General features: G+C 39.0%; 1 protein-coding gene across 9 annotated transcripts in view; it reads left to right on the forward strand.

The window, feature by feature from the left end:
- ZDHHC20 (zinc finger DHHC-type containing 20) overlaps positions 1 to 23279 on the forward strand; it is an 83818-nt gene extending 60539 nt beyond the window's left edge. Inside the window, exons 8-14 of one of the 9 annotated variants that reach the window (XR_004030135.1) lie at positions 3316 to 3351; positions 4465 to 4597; positions 8974 to 9100; positions 13599 to 13688; positions 14657 to 14701; positions 15053 to 15168; positions 19175 to 23279. Coding sequence is in view for 7 of the 9 variants with exons in the window: in XM_030813250.1 (XP_030669110.1) it covers positions 3316 to 3351; positions 4465 to 4597; positions 8974 to 9100; positions 13599 to 13688; positions 15053 to 15168; positions 17558 to 17595 (540 nt within the window). In the remaining 2 variants the exon portion in view is untranslated. Of the gene's footprint in view, positions 1 to 3315; positions 3352 to 4464; positions 4598 to 8973; positions 9101 to 13598; positions 13689 to 14656; positions 14702 to 15052; positions 15169 to 17557; positions 18076 to 19174 lie in introns of those variants that run through there. The other 8 variants (XR_001115741.2, XM_030813251.1, XM_030813252.1 and 5 more) reach the window with 8 other exon arrangements.
- The last annotated feature ends 3958 nt before the right edge of the window (positions 23280 to 27237 follow it).

Raw genomic sequence — 27237 nt, forward strand, 5'->3', positions numbered from 1 at the left:
TGTTTATGGCCTACATTCCTGCTTTCTTTTGTTTTTGTGACATCAAAGTTTTATATTTTTAAAGCAGTTGTTTTTATATATGATACCTGTCTGTTGTCTATTCCATATAAATTAATACAGATATTGTTCTGTTTTTTCCTCTGGTACTTTTGTTATTTTTGTTTTTACCTTTAAATCTCTGATTTTGGAGGAGGGATTATTGTAGTTAAAAAGTACTTTTACATCTACTCTTTCTAAAAACCTTGTGAAGGTGTTTTACAACGTAGGTTTTGTTATTCAGGTATGGTGAGGCCAATAGATGAGGAGACAATTGCCACTGAAAAGATAGTTTGTTACAGTGCCAAGAGGAAGGGGCCCCAGGATAGGAAGCACTATGTGGGAACCAGAGCCTTCATTGTGGTTCCTGTGGGGAAGGCAAGGTGAGCAGATTTCGGATTGGCTGGCTGCAGGCATTGCAGAGGACTCAGGTATCGGGGCTATCTCTAGTTGCCTTATACCTGGTCCTGGGATGATGAAGGCAGAGGACTGCTGCCTTCTGGAGTATAAAAGGCAGATAGAAGAAGCAGTTCTCAGTGTGGGATCTGGATTGTTTAGTTTGTGTACGAAAGATGTACTCCTGGGTGAGTGGTTTGCTGTCTCTTAAGAACTGGTTAGCCCGGGGAGGGATAGTTTCTCCCCAGTTAGTGAGGCCCCAGATGCCAGAGCATCAGGAATATAGAAAATAATAAAATAGGGTTGGGTGCGGTGGCTTATGCCTGTAATTCCAGCACTTTGGGAGGCCAAGGCGGGCAGATCATGAGGTCAGGAGATCGAGACCATCCTGGCCAACAATGGTGAAACCCCGTCTCTACTAAAAATACAAAATTAGCCAGGTGTGGTGGCGCACACCTGTAGTCCCAGCTACTCAGGAAGCTGAGGCAGGAGAATCGCTTGAACCTGGGAGGCGGAGGTTGCAGTGAACCAAGATCACAGATCACACCACTGCACTCCAGCCTGGTGACAGAGCAAGACTCTGTCTCAAAAAAAAAAAGAAAAAGAAAAGAAGAAAATATGATTTATATAGAAGGGGGCCATTATTATTTCAGTTTTCAGAGTTGGAAACAAATTGGAGAAATTACGCAACTACCGAAGGTCACATACTTAAAAACATAGGAAGAATTCAGGCTGGGTGCGGTGGCTCACGCCTGTAATCCCAGCACTTTGGGAGGCCGAGGCGGGCGGATCGCGAGGTCAGGAGATCAAGACCATCCTAGCTAACACGGTGAAACCCCGTCTCTACTAAAAATACAAAAAATTAGCTGGGCGTGGTGGCTGGCACCTGTAGTCCCAGCTACTCAGGAGGCTGAGGCAGAAGAATGGCGTGAACCTGGAAGGCAGAGCTTGCAGTGAGCTGAGATTGTACCACTGCACTCCAGCCTGGGCTACAGATTGAGACTCCGTCTAAAAAAAAAAAAAAAAAGGAAGAATTTAAACTAAAATCTGGGTATTCCAGGATCCAGCTACTTTCCACTATAACTTGCTACTCATAGTTGGGAAGAATATAATTAAAGCCCTGAGTCATCAAGCACGATTCTATTTCTAGGAGATACCTACTACATTTTAGAAGGATTTAAACTTCATTAGATGTTTAAAGTTTGGGTATTTAAAACCAGGGGATGCTAACACTTACAATGCCTCTGCACGTATTAGAAGAGAACACCCCTACCTGTATGTTGTCAGCCTCATGGATTTTGGCTTTTGATTTCCCCCTTAGCTGGCACCTTTGTTCAGTTCACAACATACTAACCATACCCCTTACTTAAACAGATTCAGTGCCAGATAGATGAAATCTAAATTACTTAATTTCACATTTCTCTATCAGAAAATTCAGCAATGTTTGTATGCAATGATTTATTAAAGAATGAATAACTTTTTTGGATTAATTCTGAGTAAAAAAAGACTAGTAAATGTAAATCTACCTTTTTCTTCATTCATTCAAGAAATATGTATTTAGTACCTACTATATGGCAGGTAGTACTCTAGAGACTTGTAGTATATCTCTGAAAAAACGGGCAGAGTTCTGTCTTTATAGAGCTTGCTTTTGAGAAGGAGGGGGACAAGTAATAAATAATGAGCAGGGTAAGAGATTTAAGTATTGGGCGGTGGCATGATAGGGCAGGTGGCAGTACTGAATAGCACAGTCAGGGTAGACCTCATTTAGAAGGTAGGATTTAAGCAAAAACTTGAAGGGAATTAATGGATATCTGAGAGAAGAGCATTCCGGCCCAGAGGACATGATACGTGTCCCTGCCGTGTTTCAGTAACACAAGAAGGCTATTGTGGCTGGGGTAGAACGAGCGGAAAGGAGACTGAAAGGAATGGACCAAGAGGGGGCCAAAATGACAGAGGGCCTTGGAGAGTATTGAAATGACTGTGGCTTTTACTAGCAGCCAGGTGGGGACATGATCCGACTTGTGCAAGGCTCACTCTGATTGCTGAGCTGAGAATACATGGGAGAGGGCAAGTACCAATACACAGGCTCACATGGTAGAGGCTGTTGCAGCATCCCGGGTGGAATAAGGTAGAAGCAGTGAAGGTGGTAAGAAGTCATCAGATCTAGTTTTTAGAAACTAGTCAGAGGTTTGTTTGTTTGTTTTCAATATTGGCTAAAAACATTTTATTTTATTCTTCCCTAGACTGAAATGTGTCTGCACAGGTGGCTCACGCCTGTAGTCCAGCACTTTGGGAGGCCAGGATCACTTAAGACCAGGAGTTCAAGACTAGCCCTAGCTCTGGTGCCTTAGTGAGACCTTGTATTTTTTTTTTTTTTTTTTTTTTTTTTTGAGACTCGCTGTGTCGCCTAGGCTGGAGTGCAGCAGTGCGATCTTGGCTCACTGCAACATCCACCTTCTGGGTTAAGTGATTCTCCTGCCTCATCCTCCCAAGTAGCTGGGATTACAGGTGTGTACCACCATGCCCGGCTAATTTTTGCATTTTTAGTAGAGACGGGGTTTCACCATGTTGGCCAGGCTGGTCTCGAACTCTTGACCTCAGGTGATCCACCTGCCTCTACCTCCCAAAGTACTGGGATTACAGGTGTGAGCCACTGCACCCAGCCAAGACCTTGTATCTTTAAAAAAAAAAAAAAAAAGAAATGTGCTTTTGAAGAGCTGCATGTTCTTGCCTATTTTCTCTTTTGTATTTCTTGAGAAAATGTTGTAGATGGCCATTAGAAAGCAACATCTTAGTGTTCCTTCAACAGGATTTATAAAACTAGTGTTTAGGATAATTTTGCATAAAAATTGGTTTCTTAATATATGTCTCTATTTGCACAAGCTTTGCCGCAGGAAATCTACAGAGAGTTGTCCAAAGGTAAAATACATCATTACCATGACATTCTCATGATCTCTTTTGTGACATTTATAGTGAATATATTTAATAAATTTAGCTTCACAAGATGGTCAGTTAGAAGACTCACTTGATATGTTTGAAACATTTGAAACATGTTGGTTACTCTTGAAGAAAAGAGAAAAAGATCAATGTCACAATAACCTAATGCTAATAGCCTTCTTTTAGTCTGTAATACTTCTTAAATCAAGCAGAACAGCCTCATGTTCTGGTGGAGTAGGTGCTTTGCCTATATGGTTTATTTTAAGAGCTAACATTTAAAGGCCTCCTCCTTCTATTAACGGTAGTAATTTCTTCTAGGCTCTAGTTTGCTTCTGTTAAAATGTATATAGTCATAAGAAGGGATACCAGAGAAGCTGTTTTCATTCATTAATACCTTGTGGTAAATTTATCTATCAAAATTGTTAACTATGCACAAAGGCTCTGTAGACATACAGATGAAAAAAGTAGGAATTGAAGCAGCTGAAGGCACGGGTAAGGTGGTCTGAAAATAGAGATTAGAGAAGTTCAGAAATATTTCACAATTAGTTTTTAGTTAGCAGCAAATCTAAATAAAATAAGCAAATATTTTTGTGTAGATACGGGGAGCTTATATATGTCGGATGTTGGAGAAAGCTTGAATATATACATAAAGTACAAAAGAAAATTTGTTGGGTAGCAGAGTCGATCTTTTCACTTTATTACTGAAAGTATTGCTATTTTTTTTTTTTTATGAGACAGGGTCTCACTATGTTGCCCAGGATGGCCTAGAACTCCTAGGCTCAGGTGACCCTCCTGTCTCAGTCTCCCCAATAGCTGGGATTACAGGTATGTACCACCATGCCAAGCTAAAATTTAAAAAAATTTAAGAGCAGTATTTTAAATAACTCTTCCTGAACTCCTAGATAAGCAGGTTGCTTTGGTAATACCAATTCTTTGCTTTTGCCCTTGTTGCATTGGGATATATTAAGTAATTTATTATTTTTCAAATATGGCAAGTATTTTGATATATTCAACAATCTTTAGGCAGAACTAACTTGTAAGTTATATTTTAGAGGTTGACTGTCCTCAAAATTAACTTCTTTTTTTCCTCCTCAGAATGAACTGACAGATACACGTGCAAAATTCCACGTACTTTTTCTTTTCTTTGTGTCTGCAATGTTCTTCATCAGCGTCCTCTCACTTTTCAGCTACCACTGCTGGCTAGTTGGAAAAAATAGAACAACAATAGGTAAGTAGGTTAAAATAAATTATAATTACTTAGGACAATGACCATAAATAAATATGAAATCTAGAGAAGGACAAGGGTCAGATGATACAGAAGTGTAAGACAATTCTGACTCTGGAATTGGTGGCACGTACCTAATAATCTCAGCTACTGAGGAGACAGAGGTGGGAGAATCCCCTGAGCCCTGGAGGACAGCCTAGACAACATAGGGATACCCAGTCTCTAAAAAATAAAAATAAAATAATTCTGTAGTAAAATTAATTGTGACTGGATGGGGACAATGGTTTTATAATAAAGGTTCATTATTTTGGAGAAGGTTGAGGAAATGAGACTGACTTTTTAACATATTTTCAGTAATGTGTTATATATAAAAGTGGAGAACTATTTTATAAATTTTAATAAATAAAAACTTTCCTGCATTCATACAGTGTCGTTTCAAAAATTAATCTATGAGAGGCCGGGCACAGTGGCTCACACCTGTAATCCCAGCATTTTGGGAGGCCAAGGTGGGTGGATCGCTTGAGTCCAGGAGTTCGAGACCAGCCTGGGCAACATGGAGAAACCCTGTCTCTACTAAAAATACAAAACAAAACTAGCTGCAGTGAGCCAAAATTGCACCATTGCACTCCAGCCTGGGCAATGAGAGTAAGACCCTATCTCAAAAAAAAAAAAATTAATCTATAAGGGATAGACAGTAGATCTACATGCTTTAAGGAAGTTTGTTCTCAAATAAAACCTTTATATCCTCAATTATAGCTTATCTTTTAGCTAAAACATAACAATGTATTTCATGTATATTCTTTTTTTGAGACAGAGTCTCACTCTTGCCCTGGCTAGAGTGCAGTAGTGCCACCACAGCTCACTGCAGCCTTGACCTCCCGGACTTAAGCAGTGTTCCCACCTCAGCCTCCCAAGTAGCTGGGTCTACAGGTGTGCACTACCACACCCGGCTAATGTATTTATTTCTTATGAAGATGGGGTCTTGCTATGTTGCCCAGGCTGGTCTCAAACTCCTGGGCTTGAGTGATCCTCCCACTTTGGCCTCCCAAAATGCTAGGATTACAGATGCAAGTCACCTTGCCCAGTCCATATATATTCTTTACTTTTTTCCCCCACAGTTAAACACAAATTTAACTGGCATATGTTCCATGACTGAGGCTAAGGAATAGTGCTTTTGACATGCCTCATTATTTCCATCTTTGTGTCAGTTGTCAGTGAGACTTACATATTGTGTCACTAGTATTAGCATTTATTTCTCTTTTTGTTTGCTCATTTTAAAAAATGAAAATATAGGGGGAAAAGTAAGGTATTCACATAATTGGACAAACATTCCCTAAATAACAATGGTGGCATTGCTCACTGAACTATTGACATGTAAGAAGCACTGCTATGTTATCACTGAAATATTCATGTATCTGCTAACATACCAAGACACAAAATAAGGATTTTTATGGTAGTGTTTTGTAAAAAAGTTAAAATCCACCTGCAATCTGCAGCCATATATCTGCCAAGTAAGTTGGAGGGAAACAGTTTTTAATTATAGAAAAATTAAGGGATTTCAGGTGAGACATGTAGATGCTTTAGTATTGGATCATTTTAATGTTGTGTTACTGAGCTGTGTTGTAAGTTATGGTGGGCTTCCAGTGTGAGGATTTATTCCTTTTCTTCCAATTCCATCATACCTTCATCCCTTTTCCATGTAAATAAAATTTTTTTTTATGTAAATAAAATTTCTTATCCCTATTAACTACTTTTTTTGTTGTCTTTATAGAATATTCTGCCATCTCTTTACCTTTAATTGAAGATGACAAAAAGGCAGCCTACAGGCAAAGTCCAGCCTTTTAAGTTCTCCCCAACCAATAAAATCTATGTGAGCGATTTCACAAAGAAAACCAGATTTCTTCTTTTCAAAACTGATCAGTCTAGTGGTAGTAGGCCCGTTTTCCCACTTGGCATCAGTGAAATGGAGCTAAGCAGTGGTGGACTGCCCAAGATAGGGCATGGATTTAGATAGGGTGTGGACACTGTCATTTGCCACAGGTCTTGCCAGTCGTGCCTTTTTTGTTTCCTGCCCAGCCCCTGTAGGTATGTGAGAGATTGGCATTTCTAGGGAACCTGCTGTTCTCTTGAACAATCTTTTTCAAACTGTTTTTTGCCGGTGGCCACAGTAAGAAATGCAGCATTTCATATCATGACTTAAAACATGCACAAATATTTATAAAATTATATAAATAAAATAAGCAAAAGTTTCACAAAACCTTTTTAATCTCTACCATATGCAGTGTATTCTGATATTTTCTTTTCTAGTTTCTTTTTTTTTTGAGACGGAGTCTCGCTGTGTCACCCAGGCTGGAGTGCAGTGGCGCAATATCGGCTCACTGCAAGCTCCGCCTCCCGGGTTCACGCCATTCTTCTGCCTCAGCCTCTCTGAGTAGCTGGGACTACAGGCGCCCGCCACCACGCCCAGCTAATTTTTTGTATTTTCAGTAGAGACGGGGTTTCACCGTGGTCTCGATTTCCTGACCTCATGATCCGCCCGCCTCGGCCTCCCAAAGTGCTGGGATTACAAGAGTGAGCCACCGCGCCTGGCCTTCTTTTCTAGTTTCTTAAAAGGAAATGCGGGTTGCAAGTCACTCAGTTGATTATGTGGTCTATTAAGGTGTTCTAACGCACACTTTGAAAAAACATTGCTTAGCACACCACTTTTTTTACAGCTTCATCCCCCACAGCCCTGGTCTTTAGCTAATTCTCCACTGCTACATTCAGATGTTTGTTCTTAGATTTGAGGGTGTCTTATTCTGCTGTATCACCTCTGTCTTCTTCATAACTGTCACCTACCCTCCTTGAGATCGTTTACCCTCATTTAATGAGTTCCTACATTTAAGCTAATGCCATTATCCCAAACAGGCAAGCTAGTCCCTTTGATTCTGAGCTTTTTAATCGCTTAGAACTGAAGAACCCCTGAAAATGAAATTTTAAACTTGAATATGTTATTCTCTATTTGCTGTATTCTAATGTACTTCCTGAGTCTTCTATTCTCCAACAATTTTCTCCTAAGTTTTTCTTTCCCTTCTGGTTTTATTTCTCACCCATGTCCATTCTAGATCCTATGGTAAATGACTTTAGCAGCTCTTGACAAAAACAGCTCCTTACATCTTTGGTGCCTAGACTTTCTGTCATTATTCTGCTAATTCATGGCTCTGGTTATCCAGCCATCCTCTATCCGCGTGCACAGTGGGGCTGTTGAAAGCTGTTGAAGGATGTCTTACTCCATAAGGTTTGCTATAGCTACAGATGTTAGGCCTCATTGAGGGCCTTAGCTCTGTTTGGCAGTAATGTCACATGTTTCTGGTCAGGTCCCTCACCTGTTACCCAAGACGGTTATTCCAGATTTTCATAATTCTCCCACTCTCCTTACCCATTTTATGAGTCCCTAGTAGAAAAATCAGAAGGAGTCACAAGTAAACTCTCATCTTAATGTCTTTATAGCCTCATACAAACATTTCTTCTTTCACACCCATCACTCTCACCTGCCTCTAACTTCTGAGGAAGAAAGATGTCTTTTCTGGTATTCAAGGTTAACCTTTACAACTTTTCTAGACCCTTCCCATCTCTTCTAGGATCCCTTTCTTCAGTTTTTATTTTACTTTTTTCTATCAGCAATCCCTCCCAATGCCCTGGGTTCTTATCCTTAGCTTATAAAACACACTGAAGTGCATTCTATTTTTAAATTAAAAAACATTTTTTGTGAAGCCTGTATCTTTCTCCAGACCTCACTCTACATCACTTAACAACCAAGCTTGAAATAATGGTCTAGTCACTCTCAGCTTGATCACCTTTCCCTACAAGCACCCCCAAGGCACATATATATCTCTGTCGAGACAAAATTAGCTTCCTTCACCTCTGTGCTCCCAGTACATCATGGCTATGTTAGCACTTATAACATTGTAATTTTTGCTAGACTCTAGGTTCTTGGGTAGGAATTTTATCTCATTTATCTTTGAATCCCAAATACCTGGTACAATGCTATCAGGAACATAGTAGGAAATGCATAAATAATGAGTGAAGTTGCAGGAGTTAGAATATCTTGTAGGAAAAAAAAGCCAAGAGATACTGAGCACACAATACTAGATTTTCAGTAATATTTGATAATTATTTTGACATAATACTTTATAAGGTTGATGAAATATTAAATGTGCTATTTTTTCCCAAAAGAAGTTTCAGAAATTTATCTTTTAATTGCTACTAATGTATTATTTATTTTAAATTATATTTACAGTTTTTATGTCAAAGATATAAGCAAGAAAATTGGTAATTTCCATCCCTCCTGTAATTTTTAAATAGATTAATTAGTTTATATATGTATGTATATTTAACAGAATCATTCCGTGCACCCACGTTTTCATATGGACCTGATGGAAATGGTTTCTCTCTTGGATGCAGTAAAAATTGGAGACAAGTCTTTGGTGATGAAAAGAAATATTGGCTACTTCCAATATTTTCAAGGTAATTTATAAAATGTGGGTGTCAGAGATTACGGCATCTGTGGTGGTCTCTTTTTCTGGTTATATGTCTTCAGATTTAGAGAATATAATATATAATGATATTCTTACAGACTTTGAGAATGAAAACTCAAAATATCTTTTTATACATAAAATATTTTATTTGTCATTTTTTAATTAGATGAGGTTAAGGAGAGTTTATATATTTGAATCGAAAGTAGAAGAAAAAGATGATTCACTAAAAAAATAAGATTTTTTTCTTCAAAATGCAAATAACTTGAAGTAAAGGATTATAAAAATTTATAGTTATTAGCCGCAACTTCAAAGATCCTATCATAGAAATGAATTGTGTATTCTGTTGTGTCCTAAATCAAGGAAAACCAACCACATACTGCAGTTTTACCCCAAATATAAACAAGAGTATATTCTTGAGATGACTGATAGTTTCCATTTCTTTCCAGTTTCCATCCATTTTAGGCTAGCTATATACCAAAGTCATCAAAAAGAAGGGAAAAATATTTGAAGATTGAGTGACCTATTTGTAAGAGTTATGGGTTTTTTCCCTAGATTAACTGAATTGCCTATTTTTGGTCTGAAAATGACTTACTTGCTTTCATTTTTTAAAGACATTTTTGCTTGGTATAAAATAATAGATGTTAGCCAGACACAGTGGGTCATGGCTGTAGTCCCAGCACTTTGGGAGGCCGAGGCATGTGAATCACTGGGGGCCAGGAGTTCAAGACCAGCCTGGCCAACATGGCGAAACCCAGTCTCTACTAAAAATACAAAAATCAGCTGGGTGTGGTGGTGCACACCTGTAGTCCCAGCTACTCGGAAGGCTGAGGCACAAGCATCGCTTGAACCTGGGAGACAGAGATTGCAGTGAGCTGAGATGGCACCAACACATTGCAGCCTGGGCAACAGAGCAAGACTCTGTCTCAAAAACAAAACAAAAAATTTTAGATGTTGCTAAATGTTATGCTTCTGGGTTGCATTTTTCTGATAAGAAAACTCTTATTTTCGTTAGTCTGTATATGTTTTTTTCTATGGCTACTTTTAAGACTCTATCACTACTTCATGCAATTTGATTATGATATATCTTGATCTAGTTTTCTAGTTTCTTGTGCTTGGGATTAGTTGAGCTTTTTGGATCTCTGGTTTTAGAGCTTTAATCAAATTTGGAAAATATTGTTAGCCATTATTTAGTCATCTCTGTCCCCCTATTACTGTGGGGACTCCAATTATACCTGTTATCAGTCACTCACAGTCCTCCCACAGCTCACTGATGCACTGTTCATTTTTTGTATTTTTTCTGTTTCATTTTGTATAGATCCTATTGCTGTATCTTCAAGTTCATCGATCTCTTTTGTATACTTTATCCATTGTCTCATGTATTCAAGATTTTCCCCCTGCCATTGGTTGGAACACAGATTACTTATTTTGAAGTTATTTTCTCTAAACAGAAATTTCGAAGTTATTTTCTGTAAACAGAGAATTCTAAGTTGATAGGATTTTGTTGTTGTTTTTTGTTTTCCTTCGTTTAAAGATGTTCCATTATCTTCCGGTCTGCATTGTTTCTAATGAAAAGTCAGCCTGACTCCCATCTTTATTTCATTATTTGTAAATTACTATCCTTTCCCCTCCTGTAGCTACTTTTAAGATTTTATTCTTATCATTGGTTTTAAGCGGTTTGATGAGGTTCCTTGGAGTTTATCCTCCCTGGGGTTCATTAGGCTTCTCGGATCTGTGAGTTCATAGTTTTCATCAGATTTGAATAATTTTCATCAATTATGTCTTTCTTTTTTTCTGCCTATTCCCCTCTTTCCACCTCCTCCCTGACCAGCTTTTCTGGCACTCTCGGGTATACATATATTAAATAGCTTGATAGTGACCCACAGGTCATTGCTATTTTGTCCTTCTCTGCCTTCTTCTTTTCTCTGTTTGCTTCATTTTGGTTAATTTCTACTGCTAATATCCACAAGTTCACTGATCTCTTCTATAATGTCCAGCCTGCTAATAAGCTCCTCCAATAAATCTTTCACTTAAGATTTTTAAAATATTTATTCATTTATTTAGAGACAAGAGTCTTGCTCTGTCACCCAGGCTGGAGTGCAGTGGCACGATCTAGGCTCACTGCAACCTGTGCCTCCTGGGTTCAAGCAATTCTTGTTCCTCAGCCTCCAAAGAAGCTGGGATTACCGGTGCATAACACCACACCTGGCTAAGTTTTGTATTTTTAATAAAGACAGGGTTTCACCATGTTGGCCAGGCTGGTCTCAAACTCCTGGCCTCAAGCAATCTGCCCACCTTGTCCTCCCAAAATGCTGCTATTACAGGCATGAACCACTGTGCCTGGCCCAGATGTTGTATTTTTCAGCTCTGGAAATTTGGTTTGGTTTTTTTTATATCTTACATTTCTCTTTCCATTGTATCTATTTTTCCTTTTAATTCACAGGTACATTTATAATCATTTTAAAGTCTTGTTTGCTAATTTTCACTGAAATTGCTAATTTTCTGATTTTTTTCTATTGACTTTTTTTTTTCTTAGGTATAGATCACATCTGTGCTACTTTTCATGTCCAGTAACTTTTGATTGGGTGGTGGACATTTTGAATGCTACTTTGCTGCCTATGTAGATTGGCCTCCCGAAGGGCTAGGATTACAGGCATTACTACTGCACTTGGCCTGAGGCTTGTTGTAAGCTCTATGACGTTGAGTCCAGAGTAGTACGTTCTGTAGTGCTAGTTTAGCGCTCCAATAAATGGAGTTTCTACCAAATCCATGTGTTCAGTGAGATCGCCCCAGAGCCCCAGTCAAGCTGGTGAAATTTGAATGCTTCCCAGTGCTGTGAAAGCTCTGTGAATTATTCTTCATTCATTATTCCCAGTTGTTCTTTTCCTGGATTCACAAGTGCAGCTTAGTATTTATCAAAAGACCTCAGGTACACCACAGTACAGATTCCTGTAGCCATTTCTCTGCATATCTTGCTCTCTCTCAACTCTGTCCCATAGATTTAAGCCACCTCAGCCCCTCTTTTTTTTTTTTTTTTTGGAGACAGAGTCTTACCGTGTCTCAAAGTGAGACAGGCTGAGTGCTCAGGCTGAAGTGCAGTGGTGCGATCTTGGCTCACTGCAACCTCCGCCTCCTGGGTTCAAGCGATTCTCATGCCTCAGCCTCCCTAGTAGCTAGGATTACAGGCTCATGCCACCACACCCAGCTAATTTTTGTATTTTTAGTGGAGACATCGTTTCACCATGTTGGCCAGGATGGTCTTGAACTCCTGACTTCAACTGATCCGCTTGCTTCAACCTCCCAAAGTGTTGGGATTACAGATGTGAGCCACTGCACCCAGCCCACCTCAGCCTCAAAACTCCCACCTCTGTCATCTCAATTCAGTGAAACTACCTTATTCTCCTTGGTTTCCCACCCCCCATAGTGCCAAGGTCCCGGCAGAAAGCTGTGACTTACTTGGTTGGTTTTGTTTTTCTTTGTTCTGAGACTACAGTTCTCTACTGCCTATTTTGAAAACAATTATTTTGTACTGTTCAGTTTCTGACTATGTACAGTTGACCAGTTATTCCATCTTGGCTAGAAGTAGAAGTCCCTATAGTATACAATTTTGATGTGTTTAGATAATATGAAAATAAGGCATAAGTATGCTCTTTTTAGACCATAAGCTTCTTGAAGGCAGAAATCTTCTTCTCTTTTGTTCACTATTTCCTATATCCGTAGTGCTTAAAATAATACCTAGAACATCATAGGCATTCCGTAAATATTTGTTTAATGAATATTGTTGAATAAATAAATATGTGGAACTTACATCATGAATTTCAATTTGAGCCTGAATGATTACGATAAGCAGGTCAGTTACCCAAATACTTGAATACCTATGCTTGGGGTGCTATACTAGGCATCATAATCTTAATAGGCACAGAAGACATTGTTTCTAAATGTATGTAAATTATAAAAGAAAAGGGCTTATATCGGCAATGGAGGTATTAGTCTGTTCTCACACTGCTAATAAAGACATACTGGAGACTGGGTAATTTATAAAGGAAAGATGTTTAATTGACTCACACATGGCTGAAGAGGCCTCACTATCATAGTGGAAGGCAAGAGAAGCAAAGTCACATTTTACATGGTGGCAGACAAGAGTATGTGCCAGGGGAACTCACGTTTATAAGACCATCAGATCTCGTGAGATTTATGCATTATCATGAGAACAGCACAGGAAAAACCCACCCCCATGATTCATTTACCTCCCACTGGGTCCCTCCCTTGACAGTGGGAATTACGGGAGCTACAATTCAAGATGAGATATGGGTGAGGACACAGCCAAACCGTATCAAGGTAATAACCCCTAAATTAGAAACTTTAGGAATTACTTCCTTATATGACAAGTTATGATAACGTATGCCATGTCTCTGAAAAATGGGTGTTAAATTTGACCATTTTGACTTAACTTAACATTATTTAAATTATTACTATTTTCCATTATGCAGCTTGGGTGACGGTTGCAGTTTTCCAACTCGCCTTGTGGGGATGGATCCAGAACAAGCTTCTGTTACAAACCGGAATGAGTATGCCAGAAGGTATGCTTCTTGTCCTTATGCTTTTCCATATTCATCATAAAGCAAACCATATACATGTGTTGTGTGTACGTCTTATGAGTAAATACAGTAGTGATTTAGTAAGCCAGCATAGTTAGGGAAAGAGAAATTTAAATTTTTTTAACTGAGGGTTAATAAAGGTATATGTGCTAATAACCATAATTTTTTATTATCTAAACCAGAACGCTTAAGAGTAGGAAAGAGAATGCTTGTTTATTAATAGTTAAACCGGGACAATCACATAAAGCTGGAAATGTCTGGGCAAGCTGAGAAGCAACTAAGACCTTTCAAGATTTGATTAGATTGGTTTATGTCAGTTATGTTTTTGCAAATAAAGTAGTCATTATACTAATCACCATTTTATTTTGATAAATTTTAATATACTATCAAAATGAAGATTTAACAATACAAATTTTTTTTTCATTCATCTTAGAGGAAATTTTCCCATAATATTTGCATGGCAAGTAAACTTTCATACATTCAGTGTAACAGTTCATTTTAAATGAAATTTTAAAGAAGCTAGAGATACTTCTGTCCAAGTAAAACATTCATAATTTATTCACTACAGAAATAAGTTATAGGAGAAGAGGAATGATAAGTTCTAAGCTAGCATATTAATATTGGAAGAACCATAAGTCTTAGAACTTAGGTTAAAGCTTTAGACCTTTGAGCTCTAACATTTGTTAGGGTTCTGGCCAAGTCACTTAAACTATGAGCCTCAGTTTCCACCTCTATAAAATTAGGATAATGATACTTACCACCAAAGGTTATTTTGAGGGTTGAGATAATGTGTATAAGGTGCCTAGCATCGTGTCTGGCCCATAATAGGGAACCAACAAATATTAGTTTCCTTTTCCTCCTCCTTTCCTTCCTCCATTCCCTCCCTCCCTGGATCTTTTAGCTAGAAAAATAAGTCTACGCTAAATCACTGAATCATTTTTTCCCCTTAGATCTAAACTGCAGAGGTAGAAAGCAGAAAACTTGGGAAATGACAGGTAATTGTTTTGTACTGGCCACAGATATAGATCCTCACCTGTCCTTGTACTACCTATGGCTCCTGATTAACATATTAAGAATATTTCAGACTGGCCTCTGAAGCTTTTTAAATTTTGACTAATTGTTTTCATTGGCAGTGTTGGAATACAGATTCTTGGGTCTAGAGAGCCATTTAATGAGGGGTTGTGGGCCTATTTTTATTTTGAAGATAGTTTTTTCAGAGTGCTAAGATCTCATGAGTTGCCCTCACATATTTAGGAGAAGGAATACTAATTTGCTGCTTATTAATTTATTAAGTATCCATAGTTGAGCATTAAGCTATTTACTAAGTTGTTTGCTCTTCTTTTCAGTAGTGGCTCAAATCAGCCTTTTCCTATCAAACCACTTAGTGAATCAAAAAACCGCTTGTTGGACAGTGAATCTCAGTGGCTGGAGAATGGAGCTGAAGAAGGCATCGTCAAATCAGGTGATAGTTCTCATTTGAAACACTGCTTTGTCTGGTTCAAATGAAAAGCACCAGATATGATACATGTGGAAAAATCAAAATAATGTAACATTTTAAAAATACTAAAATATGTGAAACTTTTAAATATATGCTGGGCGTGGTGGCTCACGCCTGTAATCCCAACACTTTGGGATGCCGAGGCGGGTGGATCACAAGGTCAGGAGAACGAGACCATCCTGGCTAACACGGTGAAACCCGGTTTCTACTACAAATATAAAAAATTAGCCAGGCGTGCTGGCAGGCGCCTGTATTCCCAGCTACTCGGGAGGCTGAGGCAGGAGAATGGCTTGAACCTGGGAGGCAGAGCTTGCAGTGAGCCAAGATCGTGCCACTGCACTCCAGCCTGGGTGACAGAGCAAGACTCCATCTCAAAAAATAATAATAATAAAAAATAAAAAATAAAATAAATAAAATATATATAGGGTGTTTGTCTTAGCAGCTTCTATGAGGAAGGGATAGAGCAAGGAGAGTATAGTGGCTCATGTTGTTTTTTTCTATGCAACTGCAGGTTTTTGTTAACCCAGCCACATGTTTCTCCACTCAGATATGGAAAGTTCTTTTGGCATTGGCTGTTGAATAAGCAACGTTATTCTTTTTCTTTTTTTTGAGATGGAATTTCACTCTGTCACCAGGCTAGAGTGCAGTGGCACAATCTCTGCTCACTGCAACCTCCGCCTCCCGGGTTCAAACAATTCCCCTGCCTCAGCCTCCCGAGTAGCTGGGACTACAGGTGGTTGCCACCACGCCCAGCTAATTTTTTGTATTTTAGTAGAGACGGGGTTTCACCATGTTGGCCAGGATTGTCTTGATCTCCTGACCTTGTGATCCACCTGCCTCAGCCTCCCAAAGTGCTGGGATTACAGGCAGGCGCCACCACGCCTGGCCAGCAGTGTTATTCTTTAGGGTCCCAGCTTTTGCTTAGTTGAAAATAATTCTTGAAAAGCATTACATTCTTTGCTGCCTTAGTTAAAAAAGAGCACACTGGCCAGGCGCGGTGGCTCACGCCTATAATCCCAGCACTTTGGGAGGCCGAGGTGGGCGGATCACAAGGTCAAGAGTTAGAGACCAGCCTGGCCAATGTGGTGAAACCCCATCTCTACTAAGAATACAAAAATTAGCCAGGTGTGGTGGCACGTGCCTGTAATCCCAGCTACTTGGAGGCTGAGGCAGGAGAATTGCTTGAACCCGGGAGGCGGAGGTTGCAGTGAGCCGAGATCGCATCACTGCACTCCAGCCTGGGTGACAGAGTGAGACTCCATCTCGGGGAAGGAAGCAAAAGAAGAGCACACTGAATACATTTTAACCTTTTCTAGGTGACTCCTAATCATTTATGAATTGAGGATTCAGGTATAGAATAGTCAGTAAAATTGAAGTGGGAATTCATCAGACCTGGGTTTAAAATATTGTCTGGCTTAACTAGCATTACAGCCTAAAACACATCTGTTTTTTAATGATAATAGTAATAACACTGTGATTATCTCCTTGCACTATAGAAAAGTGGTTTTGGGTCAGGCACAGTGGCTCACACCTGTAATCCCAGCACTTCGGGAGGCTGAGGCAGGAGGATCACTTGAGCTCAGGAGTTTGAGGCCAGCCTGGGCCATATAGCCTATCTCTACCAAAAACTTTGGGAAAACAATTTTCTAGGCCTGATGGCATGTGTCGGTAGTCCCAGCTACTCAGGAGGCTGAGGTGAGAGGATTGCTTGAGCCTGGGAGATTGAAGGTACAGTGAACTATGATCATGCCACTGCACTTCAGCCTGGATGACAGAGCAAGACCCTGTCTCAAAAAAAAAGGAAAAAGAAAAATGATTCCAGACATTTAGCTCCATTTATACTAACTCTAGCAAATACCCTAAATGCCCTTAAAGACCTACTGTTAGAATTTCTGAGGTGTTTTTGTTGTTGTCTTGACTTTTAGCAGCATTTAAAACATTCTCTTAAATGAATATCTTTAGGGTCTTCATTAGGATCATTACACCTTTTGTATAAGGTCAAGGAAAAATTGCCAAGTTTAAGGCCAGCCTAGGCAATACTATTGAGGCCCATCTCTAAAAAATAAAGATCTAGGGAAAAGTTCATTTTGTGAACTTCTTAATTATTGCTGTTTAACATCCTTAAAGCCAATAGGTATTTCCACAAGATAAACATAAAATCAAACTTTTGACTGCTGATGTTAGCTCTTTACTTACTTCTAGGTTCTATAAGAAGACAAATGGTTGACACCATAAGCCTATTTTGTGTTTACATGATAGTCATTTTTGCTGTCATTTTACCATTTAGCCAGAAACTTAATACTTCTTTTTTTTTTTTTTTTTTGTCATGTCATATATAATTATGTGCTTACAGGGACAAATAACCATGTAACAGTGGCAATAGAAAATTGAGTACCACTTGTTCATAACTAACCATTTGAATAAGAGCAAGGTAAGGCAGTATAAAGGTAATCCTTGAATAAATGCAGCTTATTTGCGTATTTCATAATCTTTAAACAATTTGCAGTTCTATTTTTTTAGTCTTTTTAATTATATCAGCAAAATTAGGCAGTACAGGAAAGACTAGAATGTAAGATCTGCCCAAATCTCATTTTCCTTATTCCTTATAGCACAATCTTAGTAATTATTTGTTGGTAAATTAATGAAGAAACTAATAAAAATAGTTTAGGACTAGTATGTGGACTACTGGCCTTTTCAGTAAGCAGTACCTTATTAATTAAAGAAAAAAAGGTGGCCAGGCAAGGTGGCTCACACCTCTAATTCCAGCACTTTGGGAGGTCAAGGTGGGAGGATCACTTAAGTCCAGGAGTGAGAGAGCAGCCTGGGTCAGACACTTAAATTAGTATAGTGAGACCTCATCTCGACAAAAAATAAAAAATTAGCCAGGTTTGTGTTGATGCACACCTATATAGTCCCAGTTACTTGGGAGGCTGAAGTGGGAGGATCAGTTGAGCCCAGGAGGTCGAGGCTGCAGTGAGCCAAGATGGCACCACTGCACTCCAGCCTGGGTAACAGAGCAAGGCCCTGTGTCAAAAAAAGAAAAAAAGGTGACTTTTGTCCACTATTGAGGAAATTCGACTCACAGAAAAATGACCAAAATTAAAAGCTCTAGAAAAGACATAAGAGGTTTATTTATGTTATATGGTTTGTAAAAGACACAGCAAGAGAAAATTGCTAAGTAGTAAATTACCACAAACATGGAGCTTATCACATTTATCATCCTGTTCCGTATAACAGGAGTTTGTTTTTCTAAAGGCATCTTATCTGGAGTGTCAGCTAGAGGAGCATCTGTTTCCTCACTTGTGGGCTTGTCCTCAGCAGTTAGGTCCTTGCAGAGGACCTTGAGCCTGCGTGCAGGGCTGCAGCCAGAGCCTAAGACCCAGGACAGAGTCAGATCACAGGCACTAGGGGTGGAGGTCACATCGGGCAGAGTGGGCTGCAGTCAGAAGAGGAGCTGTACGTCCCGCATACGGTGATCGTAAGCCAGGTCCATGCCACCAAGAGCTGGAGCTGTGGAGTAGTACTTGGTCCCCAGACAAGCCCTCAGTCCGAGGTCTTCATTTCTTCTTAATGTGGGCGGAATAATTGCTGATGCTTGTGGTTGTTGAGAATCCTCAGCTGCAGTTCCTTTAACAGTTGCTGTGGGAAGTTTTCTACATCTTGCACCAATCTTAGGACAGGTGTAGGTGGACCAGATGTCTTCTCAAATGATGTCTAAGTTAGCAGTCTGGGAGTACTGTAAGATTCTCCCTTTTAAAATACTCTTTTGATTGCTTCTGGGGAAGACAGTAATACCCGCTCATTTACTGCTACAAAAATCTTTATTATTATAATATTAGTAGTGTTAAGGAATTCATTTTCCATCTTGTTTTATTAGTAGCTTTGTACCTTAGCCCACAGAACCATTTAGTAAATATTTTCAGAAATAAAAAATCAAGTTTTAACCAATAATTTGTTTCTTTTTTTGTAGGTGTATGAAAACATTATAGACTGATATTTTCAATTTTCATTTGCAAGAAAATGATCAATGGAATGAAATAATTGAAGTATAACAGAAGATATATTTTTTAAAACAGAAAGCCTTTGTACAGTTCCTGGGATTCACAGAAGCATTACTCCAGAGCAGAACGATGCCTTAATCTTAAGTGTCCATTTGTGCAGCATTGACTTAGAGCTACAAAAGTGACTTAATGTTATTCTGGAAATAATACTTACCTGTTATGAGATGCTATAATATGAGCTGTCATCACATTTTAACATGCATATGTATTTTTTGATACCTGAATTACATTATTAGATTAAGTATCCATATACATTTTCACTCCAAAAACACAAGCTTAAAAACTTGAAAGTAAAGTACATCTAGGGCAAATGGTGGCTGAAAGTGAATAATATTCAAATTACTGTTGCTTGTACTGTATAAGGAAAACTGCTTTTTTAAATTGGGTATTTGCTAACTTATAATTACTATTTTATACTTTTAAACATTTTTAATAACTTTTTTTATTGTTGGCTATAACAGAAGGATTCAGATATCTAAATATCATTTAGAACATAGAACACATTGGTCTAATTCATCGAAAGCTTAGTTATAAGCATTAATACAACCATGTAGTAGAGCAAGTGCCCAAGGCTTAAAGGGAACTTGGCAGTATAAGAAACATTTTGGGTTCTCTCTGCTATTTTACAACTTTTTTTGTTGAACTTTCAGGGGTATGTACATGGGCAGACAAACACAAAGGTACATGTGCTGGAGAAATACTGGACACAGTAGGAAGAAGTATAGGTGTCCAGAAGAAAAGCTAAGAGGAATATTGTAATTTGTTAAAAAAAAAAAAAAAAAAGTTTTGAGTTTTAACAGCAGTTAGAATAAAGCATGCTGTTGACTTGACTTTCAAATTTCAGTGTAGGTAATGACTAAAAATTACTTTGAAACTTTTTACAGTAATACTGTAACAGCTTAAACAGTGATTTAAAATGCAATTCAAACTAGGCAAAAAAAACTTTAGAATAAGTTTTCCTCCTGGCTGTCAGTTGGAAATTCTAACCTGAGTGGTCATTTTACATTCCCAGTCTCTGAGAAGTGGATTCTACTCTTAGATGCACAATCTTAAGTCTGACTTCCTGACAGCAACCCCTTTATGACTAGACACATTTCTCCTTTTTCCTTTTAAAATCTAAGCGACAGCAGTTGTTGCATTAACTCCAAAGAAAAGTACAGAATAAACAATGTAGAAATGTTACTCCTCATTTACACCTTTTAGTCAGGCACACACACACACACACCCCCCAAAATAATTGATTACTTCCAGTGAGTGGGTGGAGATGAATCTCAGCAGCATCTGTGAGTACCACAGGTTGGAGTTTCCTGTCTGTAAAATGGGACTGCAGGGGAGGGGGTGTTGTGAATGAGTTGGACTGGATGACTTCTAACATTCTGCGATGCCTAATTTTGCAAAATCACTTTTCATTCACCCAATAATTTTTTTTCTTCTTTTTTCCACAGAGTCTTGCTCTGTCTCCCAGGCAGGAGTGCAGTGGTGGGATCTTGGCTCGCTGCAACCTCTGCCTCCCCGGTTCAATAGAGTCTCCTGCCTCAGCCTTCCAAGTAGCTGGGATTACAGGCTCATGCCACCATGCCCGGCTAATTTTTACATTTTTAGAAGAGACGAGGTTTCACCATGTTGACCAGGCTGATCACGAACTCCTGACCTCAAATAATCCACTCACCTCAGCTTCCCAAAGTGCTGGGATTACAGGCATGAGCCACCATGCCCTGCCCCAATAAATTCTTTGGAGTACCTTCTGTATGCTAAATAATACACTAGGAATAGCTCTATCATTTCCTAGTACAGCATAAATTTTATGGTTGCTACTGTAGGTTTATAATTTGTTGTTTATAATTTGGTCTAATTTCCATCAGCCATACTAATAATAGATTTAAAAGGAGGCAACTTTTTTTCTTTTTGAACCAAAGGAATGAGTTAGCTTTGAAAACATAATTTGGGATATTACAGTATGGATTCTTCTACCTTTGTTTCAACTCCTTAATAATCTTGATTATAGCAAACTAGAATGAGAGTTAAGAGATACCAATTATTGCCGGGCGTGTTGGCTCATGCCTGTAATCCCAGCACTTTGGGAGGCCGAGGCTGGCGGATCACCTGGCGGATCACCTGAGGTCAGGGGTTCGAGATTAGCCTGGTCAAAATGGCAAAACCCTGTCTCCACTAAAAATACAAAAAAAACAAAACAAAACTGTCCAGGCATGGTGGCACACGCCTGTAGTCCCAGCTGCTCGGGAGGTGGAGGCAGGAGAATCACTTGAACCCAGGAGGTGGAGGTTGCGGTGAGCCAAGATCGTGCCACACCTGGGTGACAATAGTGAAACTCCATCTCAAAAAAAAAATATATATATATATATATCAATTACCAACTAAAAACATAACTTCAGTTTGGCAGTTTGCATATTATAAAGAGATAAATGTTAAAACATACTTGACTACTTTCAGAAATGTTCTCCTGGTACTTTTTGTATTTCTACATTCAGATAAAAAGATTTGCATGCACCTGGCCAACACCAAGGAAACTTTATTTTTTTCTTCACTATTATGCACTTTCATGGTGTAGTCTTTCTCAATTCTTTTAATTTTTGTTATTTAGCATCTTTAAATAGCACAGCAAACATCTTTTCAGAAATTTTCAGTTAAAGCCTTTGAATTACTTATCTTTGATTTAATTTACAGCCAGCATTTTGCCACATTCTAAATAATATTTAGCTGAACTGATTGATATGTATTAATGACCATTCTAGCAAAGGCCAACAAGTGGTGTGGGAATCAGGGAAAGGCTGCCTCTTTGGTATCTCAACTGGTATTGATTATTGCTATCAACTATTTGGGGAGAAAAAATCAAAATGAAGCCCTGTCAAATTTTAGAAGTACTATCTTTGGTCCTTCAAACACTTGACTTTTGTGATGACACCTTAAGAAAAATAAGGTTGAAGTTCAGGTCTTGCCATTGCCATTAAAAACAAATTAGGAGACTTGGTTTACCTGGGAACAAATTTACTTGAATATTCAGTACCTGAAACTATGCCAAACCAAAGAGCAGCTGCAGTACACTAGTTAGTGTAAATGAACAAGTTTACAAAGTTTATTTTCATCTATACCTAAGGATGATTTTTTAAAAACTTTTTACATATTAGTGGTTATGATCCAATGTGTCATGAGTGAATTTAACTGTAAGGTGGTTTAAATCAAATATGCAATGTTTACTTGAATTGTATTTCTATTAGCAGATTTTGACTATGTTTACAGGACTGTTTAAGGATTATCAGGCATGTGAGATCTCCTTTTAGTTATCTTTAAAGTAGATGTATATTAAGGGCTTAGATTTAGGATCTACATATTCTGGGCATTGAATAGGCAGTAACTTACAAATAAGTTTTGCTTACCTTTTGTTCTAGGGACTAGCACTGCTATCAATGGAAAGTATTTTTAACCTGTTATTAAGAAAGTCATATTTTTGCATTTCAGCCAAAATAAAGACCGTATTTAATAATCTGTTAGAAACAGATAATACATGTCTGAAATCCATATGTTTCATATAATCTAAACTGTATTTTCCAATTTAAATTAAAAATGTAATATAGATTCAGAAAGGTTCATATTTTTCTAATGACTTCTATATTATTTTGTTAGGTTGCATAAAGAAGCAAGGAATTGTATTAAAACATGAAGAAAGCTATTAGGTATATTTGTACATGACTGCAAATGAGTCTATGCCCGTTTAAAAGAAAAGATGGACACTATTTTAAAGTGAGCTTTAATATGCTTTTATATAAACAAATTTGAAGTACAGTTTAATTTGGTTGTGTTTACCTAACAGTACCATAAGCCTTGTATTTGTTCTTATTTGTATAATCCTAGCCTGTGACTTAATGTTGACGCTTTGCTTTGTCTTTTGGCTGGCCTAACCTACATTGACATGTACACAGAACATTTTAAAACTTTTTTTTTCAAAAGTCATAATGAATTACTTTATTAATAAACAAATAAAGTCTTGTATTTGAAGTGTTTTCTTTGTTATAAAGTGGTATTTACCAAATGAGAGAATAACTATTATTTTTATCAACTTGAAAATCTGGTAAAATAGTGCTTAGAGAAAGAGATTGGCTAATAGTTTGGGGAAACCACGTTTAAGATAGGTAATATTTTAGTGCAACAAAATTGTTTACTTAGGTTTATTCAAAACCGAAAGAGTTTTAACTTAGCTTTTTACTGAACATAATTTCAGAAGTCATTTAGGATCTTGAGAACCTTCAGATCACTGTAAGTTGTTGAATTGTGATTGTTAAAATGCTGAATAATTAATAGATTTTATTATGTAGAATTATTTTATGGCATCTGTGTTCCAGTGCCCTTCCAAAGAGGCCACGTTTATTATTAAAGCCATTTAAAGATTTCCTGTAGCTATATTTATAAAAATTGAAGTATCTCCATAAGAAAGGAAAGATCTTGAAGACAGGTAAAAATATCAAATTGCAGGTCGGATGTGGTGGCTTATGCCTGTACTTCCAGCACTTTGGGAGGCCGAGGTGGGTGGATCACTTGAAGTCAGGAGTTCGAGACCAGCCTGGCCAACATGGTGAAACCCTGTCTCTACTAAAAATATAAAAATTAGCTGGGTGTGGTGGTGGGTGCCTGTAATCCCAGCTACTTGGGAGGCTGAGGCAGGAGAATCACTTGAACCCAGGAGGCAGAGGTTGCAGTGACCCGAGATCGTGCCACTGTACTCCGGCCTGGGTGACAGACCAAGATTCTGTCTCCAAAAAAAAAAGCCAAATTGCTGAAATCTGCAATCTGCATATAATATGATCCCACTTAAAGTTTTACAGTGTCCGTGCTGTGTACCTGTGTGTTCAAACTCAGCGTATTAATTGAGCGCCTACTCCAGGGGGTGGGTAGTGGAAATAGAGCCACAGGCATCCTGCCTTTGCAGGCAGTGGCCCTGTGTGAGGTACAGGCATACACGTACAACACCTCTCTGGGTGTTAATTGGTAGAGGGAGTGAGAAATGATGGCTTGTGGTTTGTCTCATTCAGCCACTGGAAGCGACAACCCTCTATTTAGAAGATTTACCAACTATGATCCTGTGCGTATAACGAGGACCAGCTGCTGTAAGTTTTTACCGCAACCTTCTAAAATAAATTTGAATTATTTGCAACATGTGGCCTCTCTAGATGTGGAGAGGTTGTCAACGATGCTAAAAGCAAAATGAGAAAAACTTGTTTTCCAACCGTTTTGTAAAGATTCACTGGAAAGGAACATTGCCTTCTGGAAATTACTTATGGGAATGCAATTTTTACAGCATTTCTTAGACTCATGCCCTCGTCTGTTTCATGGGTTGAAGGAATGGCAGAAGGCAGTGAAGGAGGGGAAGGGTTCCCGCCAGAATGTGCATTTAGAAGCATTGATCCACAGGCGTGCTATTACTCAGCACTCCTGTGGATGCAATGATAAACTTCACTCAGCACTCCTGTGGATACAATGTTCAACTTAGGTCCTTCATTCAAATGCCTGTATCTAGCTTTTCTACATGTTTAGATGTGCTCACCACATATTAAAAATAGATGTGAAGTAGTGTTAATATTTTCAATACAGTCATCTCTTGGTATCCATGGGGATACTGAGGTCTGCTTGAGCATCCTCGGATTTTGATATCCGTGGGGATTGGTCTAGGACCTCCCACAGATACCAAAATCCACAGATGCTCAAGTCCCTGATACAAAATGGCCTAGTATCAGGCACAGTGGCTCACGCCTGTAACCCCAACACTTTTGGAGGCCGAGACAGGTGAATCACTTGAGCTCAGGAGTTCAAGATCAGCCTGGGCAACATGGTGAAACCCTGCCTCTACAAAAAACAAACAAAAAAAATTTGCCAGGCATGGTGGTGGATGCCTGTAGTCCCAACCATTCGGAAGGCTGAGATGGGAGGATGGATTGAACCCGGGAGGCTGAGGCTGCAGTGAGCGGTGATGGAGTCACTGCACTCCAGCCTGGGTAACAGAGCAAGATCCTGTAAATAAATAAAATGGCCTAGTATTTGCATGTAACCTATGCATATCCTCCCATATACTTTAAATAACCTCTAGATTACTTATAATACCTAATATAGTGTAAATGCTATTAATACATATAGGAGTTGTATTTTTATTTATTATTATTATTATTTTTGAGATGGAGTTTCGCTCTTGTTGCCCAGGCTGGAGTGCAATGGCATAATCTTGGCTCACCGCAACCTGTGCCTCCCAAGTTCAAGCAATTCTCCTGCCTCAGCCTCCCAAGTAGCTGGGATTACAAACGTCCCACTATGCCTGGCTAATTTTGTTTTTGTTTTGTTTTGTTTTGTTTTTTTCAGTAGAGACAGCGTTTCTCCATGTTGGTCAGGCTGGTCTCGAACTCCCAACCTCAGGTGATCCGCCTGCCTCAGCCTCCCAAAGTGCTGGGATTACAGGCATGAGCCACCGCACCCGACTTTTTATTTGTATTTTTTATTGCATTGTATTTGGGTGGAGGGTTCCCTGAATATTTTTGAGCCATGGTTGGCTGAATCTGCAGATGCAGAACCCATGGATATGGAGCACTGCTTTAGAAAGATTGTCTCCCTGCACCTCTGCCTGGCCGCCCCGTCTGGGAAGAAGTGAGGAGCGCCTCTGCCCGGCCGCCCTGTCTGGGAAGAAGTGAGGAGCGCCTCTGCCCGGCCGCCCGGTCTGGGAAGAAGTGAGGAGCGTCTCTGCCCGGCCGTCCCATCTGGGAAGTGAGGAGCACCTCTGCCCGGCCACCCATCGTCTGGGATGTGAGGAGCGCCTCTGCCCGGCCGCCCCGTCTGGGAAGTGGGGAGCGCCTCTGCCCGGCCGCCCCGTCTGGGAGGTCTACCACGGAGGCCAGACGCAATGTGGGGGCTGGACGTGGTGGCTCACGCCTGTAGTCCCAGCACTCTAGGAGGCCGAGGGGGGGTTGATCACTTGAGGCCAGGAGTTCAAGACCAGCCTGGCCAACATGGCAAAACATATGAAAAATATAACAGACAAACCAACCAACCAACCCAGCAACAACAAAACAGGTCTACCCTGGAGTCATACTCTAATTTTTTCTATTTTCCTCCCTTTCTGATCCTTTATTCCACTTTCTTTTTCTTCCTCGTCCTTCCCCTTCTTCTTTGTCAAATAGAGGATTGAGTTATTATCATTGATCCATACAAAGTCCCTCTCTCATTTAATTTCTTTAATTCCTACCCCCCATTTCTATTCCCCGTCTTCCCATGTGCAACCTTCCTAATATGTTTGATATACATCTTTTTGTTTGTATGTATTTTTAGAAAATGTTTATTGTTTTGTGTGCAAAAAAAATTAATAATAAAACTGGCATGTCTTCAGGAAAAAAAAAGAGTACAAAATTACAGTTAGATGAGAGTAAGTTCTGGTGTTCTATAGCACAATAGGGTGACTCTAGTAAATGATATTATAGTGTATATTTCTAAATATCTAAATAACTGGAAAAGAGGGGGCTGAATGTTCTCACCACAAAGAAATGATGAATGTTTGAGGTGATGAGTATGCTGAACACCATGATTTGATCATCATACATTGTACACATGTATCGAAACTTCCCTCTGTACCCCACAAATAATGTACAATTATTATGTGTCAATTAAAAACAAAATAAAAAGTGCTCCCACTGGTTAAAAAAAAAAAAAAAAGAAAGAAAGAAAGATTGTCTCCCTAATAGAAAGTGCTAAACCATCTACAGCCGTACCGCCCTAAACATGCCTGATGTCATCTGATCTTGGAAACTGAGTAGGATCGTGCCTGGTTAGTACTTGGATGGGAGAATGTTAAACCACTGAAAATTACATTAATCTATGCTCTTCTCTGAGTAGTCGGAGAATAGGGAGAAGGGAATTATGCACGTTTATTTAATGTTGAAGTATATATTCCAATTTCATATGACACATTTAATGTTGCTGT

Source organism: Nomascus leucogenys, chromosome 5 (assembly GCF_006542625.1).
Source record: "Nomascus leucogenys isolate Asia chromosome 5, Asia_NLE_v1, whole genome shotgun sequence".
NCBI lineage: Eukaryota > Metazoa > Chordata > Mammalia > Primates > Hylobatidae > Nomascus > Nomascus leucogenys.